An 18,400-nucleotide genomic window follows, 5' to 3' on the forward strand; every position below is an offset into this window, starting at 1 on the left:
ACATTTCCCAATCGGGAGAAACTCTTGCCACATTTAGAGAAGAAGTAAGGCTTCTCTCCTCTGTGTGTTCTCTGACGACCCTTTTAGCTCAGCTGTTGATAAAAAACTAAATCTACAGTCAGATCTGTGATAAGGCTTCTCTCCTTTATGATTACCTTGGTGTCTTTTTAACTGGGCCAGTCGAGAGAAACTCTTTCCACAGTCAGAGCAGGAGTAAGGCTTCTCTCCCGTGTGTATACGTGCATGTCTTTTTAAGTTTCCCAGTCGAGAGAAACTCTATCCACAGTCAGAGCAGGAGTAAGGCTTCTCTCCTGTGTGTATACGTGCATGTGTTTTTAAGTTTCCCTGTCGAGAGAAACTCTATCCACAGTCAGAGCAGGAGTAAGGCTTCTCTCCTGTGTGTATTCTCTGATGAACTGTCAGAGACCTTGATGTTGTGAATCTCTTCCCACAGTCATTACAGGGATACAGATTCTCTCCAGTGTGTGTTTTAAGGTGTATTTTTAGCTTTGATAGAATTGGGAAAATCTCCTCACAATGTGGGCAGTGGTGAGACCTCTTAGCTCTGTGATCTTCCTGCTGTTGCTCTCTGGATGTAGAGAATGGAGACCATGTTGAGACAATCTCCTCCTCCTCTTCTTTAATGTTGACATTCAGCTCCAGTGTTTGACTGCAGTCTTCCAGCTTCACTGATTCCATCTCTGGATCCTGCAGTGCAAACTGGGCTCCACTGTCACAATCAGGACACAGTGACTGTAGGTTTGGACTCAGTGTGGAAGGAGAGAGACAGGCTGGGATTGTCCTCACTGTTGACGTTACCGACCTCAGACTGTAGTAATAAAGAGAAAAAGACAGCACAGTTCTTGCGTTTTCCTTATTCTAAAGAATGGTGTGCGCCTAGCGGAACTTCCTGTTCCCCCCCACTACTACAGTGCAACAGCGACATCTATTGGACTTCATCCTGAAGTGATTTGTCTGTGTTTCTAGTCTAGAGGTTAACTGATCATTTCATGGTATGACTGTAAACACTGATAAAGTATCATATACATCATGTTGGTGTGACTGTAAACACTGATAAAGTATCATATACATCATGTTGGTGTGACTGTAAACACTGATAAAGTATCATAAACATCATGTTGGTGTGACTGTAAACACTGATAAAGTATCATAAACATCATGTTGGTGTGACTGTAAACACTGATAAAGTATCATATACATCATGTTGGTGTGACTGTAAACACTGATAAAGTATCATATACATCATGTTGGTGTGACTGTAAATACTGATAAAGTATCATAAACATCATGTTGGTGTGACTGTAAACACTGATAAAGTATCATATACATCATGTTGGTGTGACTGTAAACACTGATAAAGTATCATAAACATGTTGGTGTGACTGTAAAAGGGATTGGTTGGACAACAACAAAATAATCTCAAAATTAAAATTCAAGCATTATACGGCATTTTAAATGACTTGCCTAGTTAAATAAAATAAAACATATGACCATGGTTTGTTTATGTGGTCTATTCAGCATGGCTCTGTTCTGCCCTGCCTTGCCCCCTTGTGGAGCTCAAAAGTTACTTTCTTACTGTTAGAACTCAAATCTGGGATTTTGTCAATGCAATAAACTATTTTTATGTTATTTGTAATATTGTTTTATTGCTATATCCTTATATTGTATTCTAATGAATAATTCCTCTTTATTCTGTACTTTCAGAAACCACAAACAGTATTTGCTAATATCATAACTGGACATCTTTCCAGCTGAAGATTGAGGACAGCTTTTGTATGCTAACGTTCTCTCCTTAACAGTTTTACTGGATGGAAACACAGCAAGAAAACACATAGGCCAATATGTAATAGTCGTCTATTTTATTGAAGTATTGGTAGTTGGTTCAACAACAACTTGTTTTACTAGAGGACAAAAAAATGGAATATGCATAACCCATATTTAATATTCATGCAGTGACTGAACAACAACTGCATTTCCACCCCCACCTCTAAAGGCATAGTATCATGGCAGGTCACCTGTCAAGTCACCTGTCAGGTCAGTCAGTCACTTATTGCTGCAGATGTGCTCAATAATGCTTGAGCTAGGGCTGGGCGATATGGACCAAAAGTCATATCCCGATATATTTAGGCTGAATATCGATATAAGATATATATCCTGATATTTTTTTCTGCAAAGTGAGAGCAAATGTTCAGTCAAAGTCAAAGCCAGATATGACATGTCTCAAGTAGTTTTATTGAAAGTGGCTATTTCAGTGAACAGTTGAAAAATCAAATGAATAAATAATAAACAGGGCTCTTCACCTGGTTCAGATTAAATGCTCAGCTGTTCAAATAACAATAACATGTAAACATAAACACTGTAGAACAACAGGACGACCTTTTTGAAATCAAAGCTCCATAAGGTGCACATTTAAATAAATAAAAATATCTTAAACAAAAATAGCCTATAAAATAAAATAGGCCTGTCTTTTTGGAAATAAATATTATATATATTTATGAGAAAAGTCAACTTTTTTTAGTTTGATAACTTTTAAATGGCTTATTAAAATCAAATTACAGATTTCTTCTCCTTTCTAACAAATCCACAGATGCAAATAACGAACATTACAAAATAATAAAATATGACAAACCCTAGTAAGGGCAGCAATTATATATAAAGAACAAAATAAAGTGCTCAGTTTGAGAAAATGTTTTTTAAACATCAGCCTGAGATTACCATTTGCTTTTTGTTAACTCAATTTCTTATCTGAACAGCCTCAACCAGTTGCACAAGAAACAGACTATCAACTCAATAAACATTTTCCCCCTCTTTTTTTACTTTGATAAACAGTAATGCTGTCTTGAGGTAGACATTAGAAGACAAGCGTGTCCTCCTTCGTTTAAAGATTTTGTGCGAGAAACACCAGCCTGTCAACGGCATCCGGCTTCAGAGATGCTCTGTGGCAGGTCACGATATTGCCACTGCAGCTGAAAACCCTTTCGGAGGGTGAACTGGTAGCTGGTACCAAGAGATACTTTTTTTGCCAGGTGGCTCAGAGCTGGAAAGACAACTTCATGATCCTTCCACCACTTGAGGGGATCAGTGTCACTCTCCACACTTGCTGACTGCAAGTAACTTGACAGTTCATTTTCAATAGCCTCCCTCTTGGTTGGTGGCGCAGTGGTGGTGGCTGTGCGCTGCTTGAAGAAGCTTGCCAGTGTCTTAGCTTTTGGTGCCACTGCTGCTTCTCCATCTGCAGGCTCAGTTGGCACACGTAGGTGAGGCGGTTGACAGCTGCTCTGATCAGCCAGTAGCGTCTCCACCTCCAAGACAGCTCTGTGCTTCAATGCATCAACTTTTTCACTTGGGATATAGGTGGCCCTGAAGCGTGGATCCACAAATGAAGCCATCTCCAATAGGTCAGTAGTGGCTGGGTCAGAATACTTGCGGTTGAGGTACTCAACAATGCTGGTCTTGATCGATTTGCAAAGCTCGCTATCACATGCCAGGAGACTGTCGTTAAAAAGGTGCAGCACAGGTTTTACATATGATAGTGACGTACTCCTCACCTGACAAAGCATCGGTAAAGTCCTGGAGAGGTTTCAGGACCTTTTGGACTGCTTCTAGGACCTCTAAGTCCTGCCAGGTAGGGACAAGGTGCCTGGTCTTTTTGTCATTAGACAGGACTTTGGCCAGTGCTCCTTCCTGCTCCAGGACTCTCTCTATCATCTGCTGCCTTGATCCCCAGCGTGTGGCAGACTCGGTTATGAGTTGGTGACTTGGCAGACCCAGCTGAATCTGGACTTCAGCAAGATGTCTCCTTTTCTTCCAGCTGTACCAAAAACAGCTTACAATTCTCTTGCACAGAGAAATGGCCCGGGTGACGCGCTTGTCATTCATGCCATGTCCTGTCAGAATCATTAAAAAAAACTATTAAACAAATGTGCTTATGCGAGAAATTTGACTCTGTTTTCACTTTAACACACTCACACAACTAAGTGCTTTCCAAAATCAAGCTTTAGAAATATTCTACATTAATATTTTCTTGTTTCATAGTTTATTTTTTTTTAATCAACGCCAGTCCTAATCATAAATATCAAATATTATATTCATTTATTTTGTGAATTTGAATCCTGTAAGTGATTTGTATGTATTATTATTTGTGTATAATTTATAAATGATGACTATTCTGTATGTACATTTACTGATGTTTCGTTCTTGTTGTTGTTCTTAGTATTTATGCTTAGTATTTAATGCTACTTCATATTTCTACGCCAAAATGGGTCCCGTTAGCGAGCCGGTCAGCAAGGCTCTGCCTGACTTCAGTGGACATTTGTGGCAGTGCTTCTCGTGTAAAGTAGTTGGGAAGCTCATATCTCGGGTCCATAGTTTTCAGTAGCTTTTTTGAATCCGACTTGTTCCACAGTTGCAACAGGGACCATATCTTTAGCAATGTGATAGGACACCGCTGTAGTTATAGTACACCACTTGCCAATTTTCTTTTCATAAAGGCACACTGCGGGAAAATGAAGTTTGCAGTGAGCTTTGTTTCGGGGCTGGAGCTTTATCGGGTTGTCGACGGCTTGCGGCTGGGGCTTCTGCAGCGCGCAGTTTCACACACTCTTCGTATTGCAGTTTGTGCCACTGTTTTAGGTGGTGAAAAAGATTTGTAGTGCTTCCACCCCTGGCTGTAACTTTTTTTATGGCACTGCCTACATATAACGTGATTTTATTGCTCATCTGATACTTTGAATCCGAACCATCTCCAAATTACTGAGCCAATGCTTTTTCTTTTACTAACCAATTCCTCGTCAAAACGCTCCGCAGACGCTGTTGCTTCCTCCATGTTTGTTGAAGTGTCTGTTCCTGCCCCTCCGCCCTCTGTGCATGAAAGAGGAGGCGCGGGGAGCAGCGCAGAGAGCTCCGGGTCTGCAGCTTGCTTGGAGCAAGGATCAAAGCGCAAATTTCAACTATATCGATATATGCGAAATGGTCTAATTTCATATCACATTTAAAATATATCGATATATTTTTTATATCGATATATCGCCCAGCCCTACTGGTAGGCCCATTTAAATACCTTTTTTGGACATTTCAAGATAGCAGATGTTTGAGTTGGGTCTATTAACACAGCTGTGAGTTGTTATTTTTTTCTTTTTTTCATTTTTGACAAAATGAGCACTCCTGGAAGTGACAGATTTTGACTCATATTGAGTGATAAGACTGAGCGATTTAAAAACAATTTTTCAACATTTCAAGATAGCAGTTAGTTCAGTTTGATCTTATTAAAGACAGCTGTATCATTTTTGTATTCATTTTGACATATTTTTTGGGACCACTTCTTTTGCTCTGTTTGAAGGGTGTCAGCTTCTTCTCAGGAAGAGAATCACTTGACCTTTCAACAAATTTTGGGTTAGTTCGACTCATTTTGGATTAGTTCTCTCAAGAAGAGGAAGGACCTGATCCTAGATCATAATGAATCAGATTACATGGAGAGGGGGGGACCTGATCCTAGATCATAATGAATCAGATTACATGGAGAGGGGGGACCCAATCCTAGATCATAATGAATCAGATTACATGGAGAGGGGGGGACCTGATCCTAGATCATAATGAATCAGATTACATGGAGAGGGGGGACCTGATCCTAGATCATAATGAATCAGATTACATGGAGAGGGGGGACCTGATCCTAGATCATAATGAATCAGATTACATGGAGAGGGGGAACCTGATCCTAGATCATAATGAATCCGATTACATGGAGAGCCGGATATATATAATATACCCTACTATTGTTTAATATTTAATATGCCATAAACTATTGTTTTTTTTTTTAACAGTTTCATTAATTCATTGTAATGAACTTAATCATTATGACACACCCCTCTATTGTCATTGGTTGCACTAATTGCACTGTTTGTCTACATAACCTGGTTCAAGTATTGATGACATCACCCTGAGGAAGGCACAGTGATGCTGAAACGTTGGTAAATACCCAATAAATTACTGGGAGTTTATACATGGAGTGTGCAACTTTATTTTGATAGTTTATAGTTTATTCGCCGTTAGTCAGGACCTCCTCACAAATTATTCTTCTGGGTGTGCGCCAGCTCATGTTTTTTAAAGGTAGGTAACAACACATCCGCCACACTGATCCTCAACTCAGGGGCCCCTCAGGGGTGCGTGCTCAGCCCCCTCCTGTACTCCCTGTTCACTCATGACTGCACAGCCAGGCACGACTCCAACACCATTATTAAGTTTGCCGATGCCACAACAGTGGTAGGCCTGATCACCAACAACGATGAGACAGCCTATAGGGAGGAGGTCAGAGACCTGGCCGTGTGGTGCCAGGACAACAACCTCTCCCTCAACGTAACCAAGACAAAGGAGATGATTGTGGACTACAGGAAAAGGAAGACTGAGCACGCCCCCATTCTCATCGATGGGGCTGTAGTGGAGCAGGTTGAGAGCTTCAAGTTCCCTGGTGTCCACATCACTAACAAACTATCATGGTCCAAGCACACCACGATAATCGTGAAGAGGGCATGACAAAACCTATTCCCCCTCAGGAGACTGAAAAGATTTAGCATGGGTCCTCAGATCCTCAAAAGGTTCTACAGCTGCACCATCGAGAGCATCCTGACTGGTTACATCCCTGCCTGGTATGGCAACTGCTCTGCCTCCGACCACAAGGCACTACAGAGGGTAGTGCATACAGCCCAGTACATCACTGGGGCCAAGCTCCCTGCCATCCAAGACCTCTTTACCAGGCGGTGTCAGAGGAAGCCCCCCCCCCCCCACTCTCTGTTATCATCTATGCATAGTCACTTTAATAACTCTACCTACATGTACATATTACCTCAATTACCTCGACTAACCGGTGCCCCCGCACATTGACTCTGTACCGGTACCCCCTGTATATAGTCTAGCTATTATTATTTAACTTCTGCTCTTTCATTCTTGTTCCTTTTATTTCTTATTCTTATTTGTACTTTTTTAATCTGCATTGTTGGTTAGGGGCTTGTAAGTAAACATTTCACTGTAAGGTCAAATTCAATTTGATTTGATAGACTCATAGTACAGAATGAATGACTGACTGCCCAGTTCAACATCAGTTCACCGTCTCACCTCATACTGTATTGGAGCAGCAGCAGCTGACTGCCCAGTTCAACATCAGTTCACCCTCTCACCTCATACTGTATTGGAGCAGCAGCAGCTGACTGCCCAGTTCAACATCAGTTCACCGTCTCACCTCATACTGTATTGGAGCAGCAGCAGCTGACTGCCCAGTTCAACATCAGTTCACCGTCTCACCTCATACTGTATTGGAGCAGCAGCAGCTGACTGCCCAGTTCAACATCAGTTCACAGTCTCACCTCATACTGTATTGGAGCAGCAGCAGCTGACTTGATCGTTGATACTAATCATCATGTTTGAATCTGAGAGTAAATAGAGCCGACTACACTCTAAAAATGAAGGGTTCAACTGGAGTTGTTCTCAGATCCCCTAAGAACCGTAGGGTTCTTGGTCAATGAAAAACAGCCCCAAAAGGTTCTTCAAAGAACTTGTTAGAAGGTGGGTTCATCGAGGAACCTCCGTTGTTGCTGGACTTCTTCCGGGAACTTCGCAATTACAACTGAAAACGATGGTGACCAGTTTGGATGCGACAACAGTTAAAAAGGTTAAGTTGTGTTGATGTTTGGCTCTGAATATGTCTCGAAATCATTTATTATAATAATATAACATACTAATAATGAATAACGAAGACAATGATGGTTTTCTGTGAATATCTTCCATAACGTTACTATAGTTAATGAACGTAAATATTAGAAAGCCGGGTTTGACCGTCGGCGTTGTATGAGCTACAGTACAGTACCGTTAACTAGCTAGCTAACGTTATGTCCTAACTAGGCACAACTAGGTTTGGATTATTTCCTCAACTATATTCATTCCCATATATTGTATATCGTTTCCATAAAGCCAACATGGCTTTACACTCATTAACGTAAGTTTCCAATCTAGAGCAGTTCTCACTTTTGTGATAATGAACTAGCTAATGTTAGCTTCGTTAACTAACTAACTAACTAACTAAACTCCCCCCCAACTCCTCTCATACCAGGGAGACCCCCCCCCCCCTCCATTTCAAATGTAGATTTACATGTATTTGAAATGTAGTACCCGGACGGAGAAAATCCAATAAGCGTTTTATAGTTACATCGTTAGGGTAACTTACCCTAAAGTGGACACACTCCCATCAGTTTCTGAGACAACTGCCCAGACTTTGTAGACTGTTTAATAATGCTTAAACCTCATCTTTATCAAATGATCCATTAAAGATACCAACTCAAAGCCTACGTTCGTCTACATATGGGTTGTTTAAATTGTATCTAATTATATTCCCAGTATTACTTCATCAAATCTCTAGTAATCATTATACACACATACAATTCATCATATTTTCATATATTCACAGAATCCATATAAAACGTAAGAAATTCTCAGGTAGTCACGACAACCATTCCATTTGCTTTTTCAGGGACTCTCCATAGCAACGAAGCATCTCTCCAAACATCCTCCCAGCAGAACCAAAAATAAACTTTAGTTTCCCAGACAATGACCATGGGATCCTCAACGGTTCTCTAACCTCCCAGAGACCACGGCAAAATCAAGCCTCCCAGGAACTATAGACCTTCTGCTGCTTTCTAAAATATCATCCCGCTTATTATCCACATTTCAATCATCTGATTAAGCATATTTCTATATGTTACTATCCAGACGACAGATTAAGACTCATATCACAGTCACACAACTCTCATATCACAGTCACACAACTCGCATATCACAGTCACACAACTCTCATATCACAGTCACAACTCTCATATCAGTCACACAACTCTCATATCACAGTCACACAACTCTCATATCACAGTCACACAACTCTCATATCACAGTCACACAATGCTATTCCCAAACATACCTAATCAATTAGTTGTTTTTCAACAATATTTTAACCTGCAGGAATATTTCCACATTTCTATCTAATGGTTAGTTCCTAGGATAATGCAACTCATACATTTATATCTTTCAATACGTCTAAAATGGGGTACAGGTTTAAAACAATTACAGGTGCACCTTACTATCTTGTACTATATCATAAATGGTCTTAACTAGTAAACACAGATTCTAGTTTTCATCCAGTTTACAGAGATAGCTGACTCAGCCTCAGAGCCTCCTGACTGGGCCCTGTTTACACCTCCACACAGGAATACACACTCAGAGCCTACGAGGATTTTCTAAAAACTCAACTTTGTGTTTCGCTCACCTCTTTCTTTTTTTAAACTACGTTTGAGATGTGGTATCCACTCGGCTCACTGCCTCTCAGATCAAAGGTGGGTCCATTTGCTCCGTTCTCTAAGTGTGGTCTCCCTGAGATCCCAAGTTAGAGGAATCCCTTGTGGACCATTTACCCAGGTCACCAGGAGTCAGGTAATTTACCCAGGATACCAGGAGCGGTCACCAAGTCAAGATTCACATCCCCATATGTGGTGGTTAATTTCTTTAATATCAATTGAGACAAACTTATCACACAAGTCAGAGTTATTCTAAAACTAAATCTTTATTCACTTACTAATACGGAAGCAGGTCAAAACAACACACACATATAAAGTGAATCAATTGAGTGCCCTACAATAATGATGGCTGGTGGACCCACGGGACAAAAGTACAAAGGTCTTTTATAGCCCTTTCAACCTACATGACGAACAACAGATGTATAGAACGGGTCACAAGGTTAAGATTTGTATGAAAGATACTTCTAATTCTCAGCAGACAGTATCTGCTGTAAAAACAGTACTCTTTGTGTAGAGACCAGGGTCTGGCCCTGAGGTCATCTCTCCCTGGTACCATATAGAACAGAAACAATAACTCATGCTCTGGAATGCAGTCTCTTTAGGTTTTATCACCCAAAATACATTGTAAATCTCCTGACAGTGTTTCTCCCAGAGGCCCATCCTCAGTAGAACACACAGACACAATAGTTATAAGAACCCTCTATTCTGTTGCATCAAACAACCATTTGATGCAATAAAAGTATTATAACATAATGTTGCAGTTTTGCTCTCAGTGTCCACAAAAGAAAAACCCACACCAAACTTAAAGACAGGAAGCAAACCAAAAAGGTGGAGCAACTAAAGGTGTTGACTCTCCACATGTATCAAGACAACTGGAGCACTGGGCCAGACACTCTTAAATAGAACCTGGACCAGCTCAGGTGAAACACCTTCCCACTAACGAGATGGACAAGCCAGCACAGGTGTAACACATACTGACTAACGAGGTGACACCAATCAGTGCGTCCTACGTGCTAACGAGCTAGACGGGCTAACGAGCTAGACGTGCTAACGAGCTAGACGGGCTAACGAGCTAGACGTGCTAACGAGCTAGACGGGCTAGACGTGCTAACGAGCTAGACGTGCTAACGAGCGAGACGGGCTAACGAGCGAGACGTGCTAACGAGCTAGACGTGCTAACGGGCTAGACGTGCTAACGAGCTAGACGTGCTAACGAGCGAGACGTGCTAACGAGCGAGACGGGCTAACGAGCTAGACGTGCTAACGAGCTAGACGGGCTAACGAGCTAGACGTGCTAACGAGCTAAAGTTCAACCTCAAAACATAAATGGAAAAACCAAAGCCTGTAACACCTTCCACCTTAAGACAAAAAATATATCCTATATTTTTGATGGACAAGTTTGCTCACCACCAACAGAAAACAACTTACATTTCATATTAAAATCAACAAAAATGCTTCCCTTCTACAATATAAACATGGTGTCCACTGGATGTCAACAATTAAAAACACGTATTTCTAAATAATAATATACAATCGTATTATTTTTTTCTCCTTTTTCTTTCTATAGAATCCTAAATCCCACTAGCTTCTAGAACACTCGTCTTCCTAAAACTCACTAGCTTCTAGAACTCTCGTCTTCCTAAAACTCACTAGCTTCTAGAACTCTCGTCCCCTTGGAACGAGCCCAAACAAAACTCATCTCCAATACGGAAAAACGTGCAGTCAAAATAAATTGTGATCCATGGCAACGGACTGGCTAAACACAAAACACTAAACTTTTTAACTGCCCACCCTTGAGACAATCAGCAACCAAGTTGTCCTCACCACAGACATGTCTGATTTCAAGAGGAAACTCCTGCAATATCCGTAGTAACTTTCCACCTCATTGCAGAGCTTCTCTCTCTTTTCAGTGTTCACTAGATAGGCATGTTGTTGGATCGGGGCCCAGTCCCCAATGTCATGCTCTAGTACACTTGGGTTGGCACATCTGAGAATTAACCCTGATATTCTAAAAGCAGGGCAACAGTGATGCATTTACATTTAAGGGTCGCTGAACAAAGGAACACAACACTTATTTGTCATCACTCATCGATATCATGTTGAAATCAATTGTGCGAGAGGAGGGAGATGAGGTTGCACGTCCTGTTAAAACTAACAGCTCAAAAACCACATGGAATATGGGAATAATGTGTACATCACTGGTTAGAGTACAATTTGTAGAAAACAGCTAGCTACATTTTGAAGTGTTGCATTGTGATTCCAGTGGGTCACCAACGTGGTAAGTGTAACAGAACTCTTTTTTTGTTAGTCACTTTTTGTTAAATCACATAAATAGTAACTCTTCCATTTCAGAGCCTGGATTTTTCCCCCTGAGGCTAAAATCAATTGAACAACAAACGTTTAGGGTTCTACATTCTGACGTTATTAAAATACTCCTACTACAATGTTAAAACATTCTACATTGTGACATTATTTCACTGATATCATGAAACAACTCCTTCATGTAGTTTCTGATGTTTGATCAGAGATCTTTTATCAGAGTATCTCTTCCCACACTGATCACAGCTATAAGGTTTCTGTCCTGTGTGTGTTCTCTGGTGTTTAGTTAGACAGCTAGATGTAGTAAAACTCTTCCCACACTGATCACAGCCATAAGATTTCTCTCCAGTGTGAATTCTTTGATGTATTTTAAGGCCTAGTGAAGAGTTGAATATTTTCCCACAGTCAGAGCAGCAGTGAGATTTCTCTCCTGTGTGAACTCGCTGGTGTTTCTTGAGGAGTTCTGATCTGGAGAGACTCTTCTCTGCCTCGTCAGCATCATGATGTTGTTGAGGATCCCCAGGATCCCAATAGTCCCGTCTCTCTCCTGTGAGAACAAAGTCAGGCAGATGGTTAAAGGTCCACAACAGCAGAAATCCACTGTTTATTTGAGGTAAAAGGTGATGCCCAGAGCGTACCCATGAAGTTGTACAACAATTGACGTCTGTTAAAATATTTGACAATTAAGACAGTCAACTTAGCAACAATCATATTTTGTCTTGTTTTCACATTAGTAGAAACTAGAAAAGTTTTTAAAGTTGTTGAAACCCTAAGCAGTGTGCCAGATGACTTTTGGTCTCCAATATTGGCCCCTTTCTGTGTTTGCTAAAATTGCGACACGAGGTCAATGCGCACACAAAAATGATTGCAGAAACACTTCCCTGCTAATGAGGAAACCACTAGTTATGGATGTAGTATATCTGGTAATGAGGAAACCACTAGTTATGGATGTAGTATATCTGGTAATGAGGAAACCACTAGTTATGGATGTAGTATATCTGCTAATGAGGAAACCACTAGTTATGGATGTAGTATATCTGGTAATGAGGAAACCACTAGTTATGGATGTAGTATATCTGGTAATGAGGAAACCACTAGTTATGGATGTAGTATATCTGCCTGGAGCAAAAAATAGTGAGCAAAGATTTTAGTTTTCACAATGTATTCTGAATATTACAGCACAAGATCAGGAGTGCTACTCAAGGAAACTCACATTAAGCTCTGTGTCTATTCACTAATTCACCACCGTGGGGGAAAACTCAGGGGAGTTCTCATAGGCTGACAGCAAATATAGCCTCCATTTACAGGTTGCTTATGAGTGCATTTCACATTAAATATGGATTATAATTGTAAGACTCGCTTGAATCACCTACTTAATATGTTTGTGTTATTGTCGCATATCAACTGATTTATACTTAAAAAACACTTCAACCAGTAAAATGCTCTTTGGCTAGCTTTAACATCAGCCTGACAATGAGGGTTTGTACACTAAGTGTTTAACAAATTGGCCCATAACTTCACCTAACAATAACATAGACCAACTGTAAGACCCATAACTTCACCTAACAACATAGACCTACTGTAGGACCCATAACTTCACCTAACAACAACATAGACCTACTTCACCTAAGACTATATATCATTTTATATTTCAGGTGAAACATGGAAACTAACATGTCTTTGTCATGACATTTCATAACCTGATCACCAGATAATTTTGTGAATAATCCCACTAGGCTACTCTGTAATGTGTTGTCATTCTAAATGTCCTGAATAAAGGAAAATAGCTCTGTGTGTTGTACAATAGCCTATCCATCAAGGAACATTTCTCTACACATTATGAGCTAAGTATCTCTGTGTCCAGACAGAGTAATGAGACCCTACTGTAAATCAGCCAGACAGTAACACATTATAAACATCGATTTGTTTGGGATGTTGGATCCAACGTGGAGAACGGCATAACTGTCTTTACCAGAGTAATGAATGAAGAAGCACTTTGGTTGTTGTTGCATGTCGTGATGTTTGTCATGTGACTGTCATTCAGAAAATGATTTCCTGGATCAGCTGATGATAGTTGAACATGTGACTGTAACTAAACAGCTACAGTATTAAGTATTATGTGTAATTATTGAAGAACGACGTTAATGACAGAATCTATTTGGGTGTTGTCAATAAAGTTAAGGTGACTCTCGGTTAGAACCATTGGATTTAGCAAACTCTGAAATTATTTAGGATTTCTGTGCCCATAAAAACTGTTTTGCCAGCGTAACATAAGGAGACACTAAATGTTACGTAGGTAGAGAGCATTTCAGAGATCTGAATACAAAAAACTGTCCTAACAGGACAATAACCTAAACCACAAGGCCAAATCTACACTGGAGGAGCTTACCAAGATGACATTGAATGTTCCTGAGTGGCCTAGTTACAGTTTGGACTTAAATCATCTTGAAAGTCAATGCAAGACTTGAAAACGGCTTTCTAGCAATGATCAACAACATACTTGACAGAACAGGAAGGATTTTAAAAAGAATAATGAATATTCACATGAAGATCAGCCTCCTATTGGATGACATCACGACTTCCCATCAAGCCAACTCCTTGGAGGCCTTACTATGACATCACTCACTCCTTCTAGTTTGCAGTTGTCTAAAAAAGCACTATTTTGCCCAAAACATTTATTTGTTTCCCATTAGTGTGTTTATACTTTACTGTATTTATATCACTTTTCAACAGGAAAGGACGTCATGAACAATTCATACAGTACAACAACATATTCAAGTGTAGAATGCCCTTTTAAAATCACACATTAGTTCAACAACTGCAGAGATTGTGTCCCTCTTTTATCAGATATTACTCACTGTATTTACTGGTGTTAATCAGATCAATGTCCCTGTTTTATTAGATAGTACTCACTGTATTTACTGGTGTTAATCAGATCAATGTCCCTGTTTTATTAGATAGTACTCACTGTATTTACTGGTGTTAATTAGATCAATGTCCCTGTTTTATCAGATATTACTCACTGTATTTACTGGTGTTAATCAGATCAATGTCCCTGTTTTATTAGATAGTACTCACTGTATTTACTGGTGTTAATCAGATCAATGTCCCTGTTTTATTAGATAGTACTCACTGTATTTACTGGTGTTAACCAGATCAATGTCCCTGTTTTATTAGATAGTACTCACTGTATTTACTGGTGTTAACCAGATCAATGTCCCTGTTTTATTAGATAGTACTCACTGTATTTACTGGTGTTAATCAGATCAATGTCCCTGTTTTATTAGATAGTACTCACTGTATTTACTGGTGTTAATCAGATCAATGTCCCTGTTTTATTAGATAGTACTCACTGTATTTACTGGTGTTAATCAGATCAATGTCCCTGTTTTATTAGATAGTACTCACTGTATTTACTGGTGTTAATCAGATCAATGTTCCTGTTTTATAAGATAGTACTCACTGTATTTACTGGTGTTAATCAGATCAATGTCCCTGTTTTATTAGATAGTACTCACTGTATTTACTGGTGTTAAATCAGATCAATGTCCCTGTTTTATTAGATAGTACTCACTGTATTTACTGGTGTTAATCAGATCAATGTCCCTGTTTTATTAGATAGTACTCACTGTATTTACTGGTGTTAATCAGATCAATGTCCCTGTTTTATTAGATAGTACTCACTGTATTTACTAATGTTAATCAGATCTCCAGTCTTCTCTTCTTCGTCCTCCTCTAATGTGACAGTAATCTCCCCCTCTTCATCCTTCATTCCAAAAACGTCTTCATTTTCTTTCACTTCCTCCTCTTCTTTTACTGTAACATCCTCCTCCTCTTTCACTCTGAACGCGTCTTCCTCTTCTTTCTCTGTAACGTCTTTCTCTTCTTCTTTCACGGTAACAGCCTCACCCTCTACTTCTTGTTTTACTGTGACATCCTCCTCTTCCTTCTCCTCTTTCACGACAATGTTCAGCCCCAGAGCTTCTTTCTCCGTCCAACAGACCTCTTCTTTAGCAGGAGGAGAGTAGCTTAGTGAGCGCATGGTCGGGGATGTTAGCTAGCTAGGCTAGTGCTAACTTAACCAGCCAGATAGTTGACTTACAACGTAAATATTAAATTAAATGGGGTAGCTAGTTGTTTACACATAAGTATGTCTAAATCACAGTTACAATTAAACCAGGAAAGTGTCTAAAGAACTTGAATGTTCCGACTTTGTCAGCTAGCGAGCTACCGAGGTGGCTGCAGTTGTTGAAGAAGCGTTCCGTCCACTAGATTATACGTCACACTAGAAACATCGCCTGAAAGACACATATCGCCATCTGCTGTCTGGAGGGAGGAAACGCAGTTGAGGAGGGAAAACTATTTTTATTCTTCATTGAATTATAATATTATAAAGCAGTTTAGGGAAACGTTTTGTTCCTCTCCATTAAATATGAATATTATATCAACACGTACAAAGAGCATGGTGTAACAATACATCATGTAGATGTATATAATGAACAGACTAGGTCTATACTGATCCTACATGGTGTAACAATACATAATGTCGATGTATATAATGAACAGACTAGGTCTATACTGCTCCTACATGGTGTAACAATACATCATGTAGATGTATATAATGAACAGACTAGGTCTATACTGCTCCTACATGGTGTAACAATACATCATGTAGATGTATATAATGAACAGACTAGGTCTATACTGATCCTACATGGTGTAACAATACATCATGTGGGGCTTTAAGGCGATGCTAGTGTGACGTGTATATATAGTGGACGGAACACTTCTTTCAACAGCAGCAACAGGGAATTTGTAGATCAGTCAGTCGGCAGTCGCCTGCAGTGTCGAACAAGCCCAATACCAAACCAATCAGGTGGTTGTTTGATGAAATGAAGCTTCAGACGCCATTGATGACATGCTGCTGATAAAGTGATACAGGCATCAGTACACTGCTTTGAAGTTTACTGCTTAGCGATTTGGACGCAGGCCTCGTAGCTCCGGTGTTGGTGCTGACATCTTCAGGACAGGAATACCGGTTTACTTAACGGAGGAATAAACACACATGTTCATCATTGGTGTTTTAACCAGAACGGGGAAAATGCACTTTATTTATTTTCGCACATGCGCAGTCATACATCTCTCATAGGGCATGACTGTACCAGTGTAAGAACACAACTCAACAACATATTAGTCCACATGCCAACACAATATATTTGGAAAAAATCCCATTATTTTCCAGTGTTTCTTTGATGTATTGCGCGATCGTATCAGCTGTCTCATTTGGAGTGTTTTTAACTTCGACTAATTTACTTTGCACGCCACCATTCTTCCAATCAAAATACTGAATAAGCAGAGGGAATATTTTCACAGCACCGTGATTGCTCCCATCAGTAGAAACACCACAGTAAGGTATGTCTTCTAGTGCTTTCTGAGCTATGTCGACAGAATGTGGTGCTATCACAGCGTTAACACTTGCTTCGGTCTTAGTACGAGCGCTTGAAAAAGGTCAAAGCAACGCAAAACCCCCAAAACGCACACAATGAATGGAGACTGTAGGAAGCAAAAGCCGAATCCCGGACATTCTGGGCGATTTAGAAATCCCGGCCGGACACATTTTTTAGGTCCAAAAAGAGGACATGTCCGGGAAAAAGAGGACGTATGGTCACCCTACATAATTAGATGCTATTTTTAAACTACAATGACCATAATGCACTGCGTGCCTACTTGTCTTGTCTGTGTTTATTTTACACCTGCTATGTAAAAGAGACAGAATAATGCACGATGGTCAATGCTTTCTGGGATCCTTGGGACATCTCTACCCTAAACCCTAACCTTAACCCCTACCTTAACCATTTTAAATGTCAACTTCAATGGGCTATGGACGTCCCAAGGATGTATCTCTACCTGAAAATACATGATCTAAGTGATTGATAGTTGGTATTCAGCAGTCATAAAGCCTTATTTACTTTAATGAACTACTAAAAATAGTGATTTTGTCAGACAGCAGCTCTACACTTTATTGACTGACTGATCCATTCATCCTTCCATCCCTCCTCAGCCTTCCTCTCCTCTGAAGACCCAGTGAGGGTGGAGCTCAGTCAGAGAGCTGTTGAGGGACTGGTTAGGAAGAACACTTCTACAGCCAGAGAGGTGAGAGGTCACACATGGTTTAGATGGTAAATATTTATGTCCCCTTAGCGGTTCATCACGTCAGCAAAAGGGAATATGTTCCATCATCTATGTTTATTAACATTAGTGCAAATTGTCCACTGATATTGGTGTAATTTCTCACCCCTTTTGGCTGTATGAAAGTTAATTTCCCCTCAGACACACATTTGTTCTTTGTTATTATGAAGGTCATTTGTGTCAAATTTACTTTTCCCCTCATTCACCCCATCTTTTTACATTGCTTATGCATATTCAGTGGCCTGACTATGTCCAGACTTTGTCAAAGGCCCATCCTGGTAGATCTGAACCTAATGCAGCTTGGAGTGATCAGATGACAGAAGTCACATTTAGGTGCCAGGTGTAACTGAGGCCATAGATGCTCCATATCCATTACATTGAGTGTTTTATATAATATGACTAAATGTGTTTCTGTGTTGCAGGGACAGTCAATAAATGGAACAGCAAGGCCACAGAACATGACATAAGCAGAGCTGTGGGAGACCACCTCAAGCCCCTCGTAGAGCCGGGGGTGGTGTTTACCACTCCACCACGCCTTC

At 40.2% G+C, this 18,400-nt stretch overlaps 1 protein-coding gene across 1 annotated transcript; it reads right to left on the reverse strand.

Moving 5' to 3' along the window:
- Positions 1 to 9,600: 9,600 nt before the first annotated feature.
- LOC145876216 (uncharacterized) lies at positions 9,601 to 15,914 on the reverse strand. Its single transcript, XM_082972009.1, has 2 exons — positions 15,357 to 15,914; positions 9,601 to 12,219 (listed from the first exon to the last, which is right to left on the reverse strand). Exons 1-2 carry the CDS (start codon positions 15,712 to 15,714, stop codon positions 11,837 to 11,839), a joined length of 741 nt encoding a protein of 246 aa, XP_082828135.1. The 5' UTR covers positions 15,715 to 15,914; the 3' UTR covers positions 9,601 to 11,836.
- Between the last annotated feature and the right edge of the window lie 2,486 nt (positions 15,915 to 18,400).

This window comes from Salmo salar, unplaced genomic scaffold (genome assembly GCF_965601325.2).
Source record: "Salmo salar unplaced genomic scaffold, fSalSal1 ptg000519l, whole genome shotgun sequence".
NCBI lineage: Eukaryota > Metazoa > Chordata > Actinopteri > Salmoniformes > Salmonidae > Salmo > Salmo salar.

Bases quoted from the DNA above. Each gene is read 5' to 3' on its own strand.
- LOC145876216 (XM_082972009.1), bottom strand. From the start codon at position 15,714: ATGCGCTCACTAAGCTACTCTCCTCCTGCTAAAGAAGAGGTCTGTTGG. The intron at 12,220-15,356 runs GTGAGTACTATC...TTGTTCTCACAG, and splicing joins GATTAACATTAGTAAATACA to GAGAGAGACGGGACTATTGG.